The sequence below is a fragment of the Chinchilla lanigera genome, unplaced genomic scaffold, assembly GCF_000276665.1.
Source record: "Chinchilla lanigera isolate Chin_1 unplaced genomic scaffold, ChiLan1.0 scaffold00012, whole genome shotgun sequence".
Classification (NCBI taxonomy): Eukaryota; Metazoa; Chordata; class Mammalia; order Rodentia; family Chinchillidae; genus Chinchilla; species Chinchilla lanigera.
Genome location: NW_004955413.1, coordinates 22,370,220 through 22,373,155, shown reverse-complemented (window position 1 = coordinate 22,373,155; position 2,936 = coordinate 22,370,220). Strand labels below are relative to the sequence as shown.

General features: G+C 36.8%; 1 protein-coding gene across 1 annotated transcript in view; it reads left to right on the top strand.

The window, feature by feature from the left end:
- LOC102005583 (apolipoprotein L2-like) overlaps positions 1 to 1,456 on the top strand; it is a 21,990-nt gene extending 20,534 nt beyond the window's left edge. The window contains exon 3 of the mRNA XM_005379646.2: positions 464 to 1,456. Coding sequence (XP_005379703.1) covers positions 464 to 1,334 — 871 coding nt within the window. The 3' untranslated portion in view covers positions 1,335 to 1,456. The remainder of the gene's footprint in view (positions 1 to 463) is intronic.
- The last annotated feature ends 1,480 nt before the right edge of the window (positions 1,457 to 2,936 follow it).

Sequence of the window (2,936 nt, the reverse complement as noted above, 5' to 3'; positions counted from 1 at the left end):
TGTTCAACCTGTATTGTCTTGTGGTCAAATCCCAAGCAAACATATGCACTTCTAGCAGGTAAGACCTTTCAAGGGCCGATTTTCCAATAGCTGAGGGCAAAAGAAAGGCTTATTCTTGAGTGGGATTAATTCTTCACTACACACTACACAAGCTTCTCTGAATTACGGGGATTTTTTCCTCTCCAGTCCCACTACCTTTGTTCACCTACAATGTTTGAGCTCTAAAAAATTTTGATAGTGATGCCACTGACCTTGAGTGAGAAGGTTATTGACTAACAACCAAAGAGCATCTGTGATGTGCCAAACATGTTTGCATTTGAAGAAAAAGTTCTGTAAATCTGTAACATTCCTTTCCATTTGATTTATAATCAATGCTCTATGATTTATGCATAATCAATCTGATGGAGCCCATTTCACAGATGAAGCACATGCCTTTCTTAATCACTTGATATTTGCTGTACAGTGAAGAAGCAGATGAACTACGTGAAGCTCTGAAGAAGCACACAGCACACACAGCTGTGGAGGACAAAGACAGGCTCCAAAAAGTCCAGCAGGCTAAGGAGAGGTTTTTGGCTGCATTTCCAAAGCTGAAAGAGGAAGGTGAACAAGACATAGGAAAGCTTTGTGCACTTGCAGACCAGCTTGATCAGGTGCACTGGGGCTGTACCGTCTCCAATGTGGTGGCTGGATCCACTTCAGCTGCCTCTGCAGTCCTAGACACCCTTGGTTTTGCTCTGGCATCCCTCGCAGCAGGTGTTAGTAGGGTTCTCTCAAGAGGAGGAATAGCACTGGGAGTAGCGAGTGGTGTGACCAGTGTTTCTACTAACATAGTGGAATTCTCAAACACATGTTCAACTGCAGATGAAGCTAAAAGGTTGGTGTCAAACATCATGGGCAAACTGAAAATGTTCATACAGGAAGTAGGTAATTTCCCACTCAAAGTCATTTCTTCAACTGAAAATTGGAGCCAATACCTGAATGACATTGGGAAGCTCATAGGTTCCATCAAACAGGCTAAAGGTGACCATGACTTAATAATCAATGCCCAATATGACATGATGATTGAAAATATCTTGCTTGAAAGTGGTAATCAGGCAAACACGGCCATTAGACCCTTACTTCGGGTAAGGAGCATAGCACGGACCCTCCTCAGAGTTGTCAACATTTGCTTCGTTGTGAAAGACATGATCGATCTTGAAAAAAACTCAAAGCATTTGCAAGAGGGGGCAAAATCAGAGTATGCTGAAGAGCTGCGGAGTGTGGCTCAGGCACTGCAACGCCATTTGGAGGACCTGGAGGAGATCCGGAAATGGATGTCAGACTCACATCAGTGACTCCCTCTCTTCAGCAGTGCAGAGGTCAAGGGAGATGTGCTGGACAAAGCTGTGGGTAACAGGAAGGCATTTTATTAGCAAGCAAAGAGGACTCACCCTCATAAGGGTTATCCTGACCTACAGTAGGGCAACAGACAGAGCCTTATGCCAGACGTTTGCCTTTTTCACAAATCTTAGCTCATGTGCTTAAATTTGAAGTGAATCCTTATTCTGTATCCAGATACCATTCTATTAGGGACTACTAAAAATAGTTCTCATATATTGTTTTCTGAGTCAATTTTATGATCATTTAACCTAATATCATATTAGGCCTGCATCCATGGGTCTGATCTTCTTCCTCCCAAACCACATGTGTTGCATGCACTAATCAGGAGCACTCATCTCAGCAGCGTTACTAAGACATATCTGACTCAGTAAGACGTGTGTACGTCAGCTGTGTTAAGAGATAAATGATCAAACTACACCTTAATTTTAGTCATTAAACTATTAAAATGGCTAATAATAGAAAGGTATTACACAGCTCCTTTACAACACATTGCATTTTTTAAAAATATGGCATTCTGTTGTTGATCAGTTGTATTTGGAATATAATTTAATAGTTGTACCACATATGGCTTTCTTATAAATTCTTCATTGTCTTTTAGGGATATAAACATATGTTTTCCTTCATAAAATAATATACTACACTTGAAACATGAATCAAGCAAAAAGACTGAAATCTCTTCATTTTTCTTTATTTTTTTGAAAAAGTAATAAAATGTTTTCGTATTTGTACATTGTTAACCTTTACCAATGTATATATATAGATACAGTATAGCTAAAATAATTGTACTACTAATTTCTATTTGTTCATAGAAAGGAACAACTTGTTAGTGCTTATATTGTTTGATCCATTTTGCATGCCTATAACTGGCAATCTGAGCAACTACTTTGAATATAACAATGTGCAATATACTATCCATTGTTAATTTCTTATCACCTAGATTTAAAATTCTGTATCATTTTTTTCTCCATTTAAAATAATAAGAAATACCTTCATCAATTAGCATGTCTCCATTAGATCTCTGAAAGTACATTAAATTTCCAACCTGGTGCAAATGATAACATTTCTTCCTACATAAAAATTTACCAATAAAAGGTTATATTTATCCAATGATAAAATATGAAATGACATAAATAAATTTCCATCTAAATTTACCACTAATATCTTCCTTTCCTGTCTTTTTCATTTTATGAAAAAATAATACAAAATTCCATAAAAATAATAATTAGTACACTGTGTATCATAATTGAAAAGTAGAGTACAAGACATAAAAAAAAACTCTTACACAGAGGAAACAAACTGTCTTAAAAGTTAATAAGATGCTTTAACAATAAAATATACATGGTTCTTCACAATGAATGTACTTCTTTCTAGATGTACTCTCTCAGCGGTCAATGCCCAAATTTTTAATTTTCAGAGAGTGGCACTATTTGAAATGCCAAGTATTTGAGCACATCTGATTATCCTTGCACAAAGATGATAGTCATGATACAATTCACATGAACATTAACCTGTGTGTTAGTCAGCTTTTTTTTATGATCCAATACCTAAGAAATACA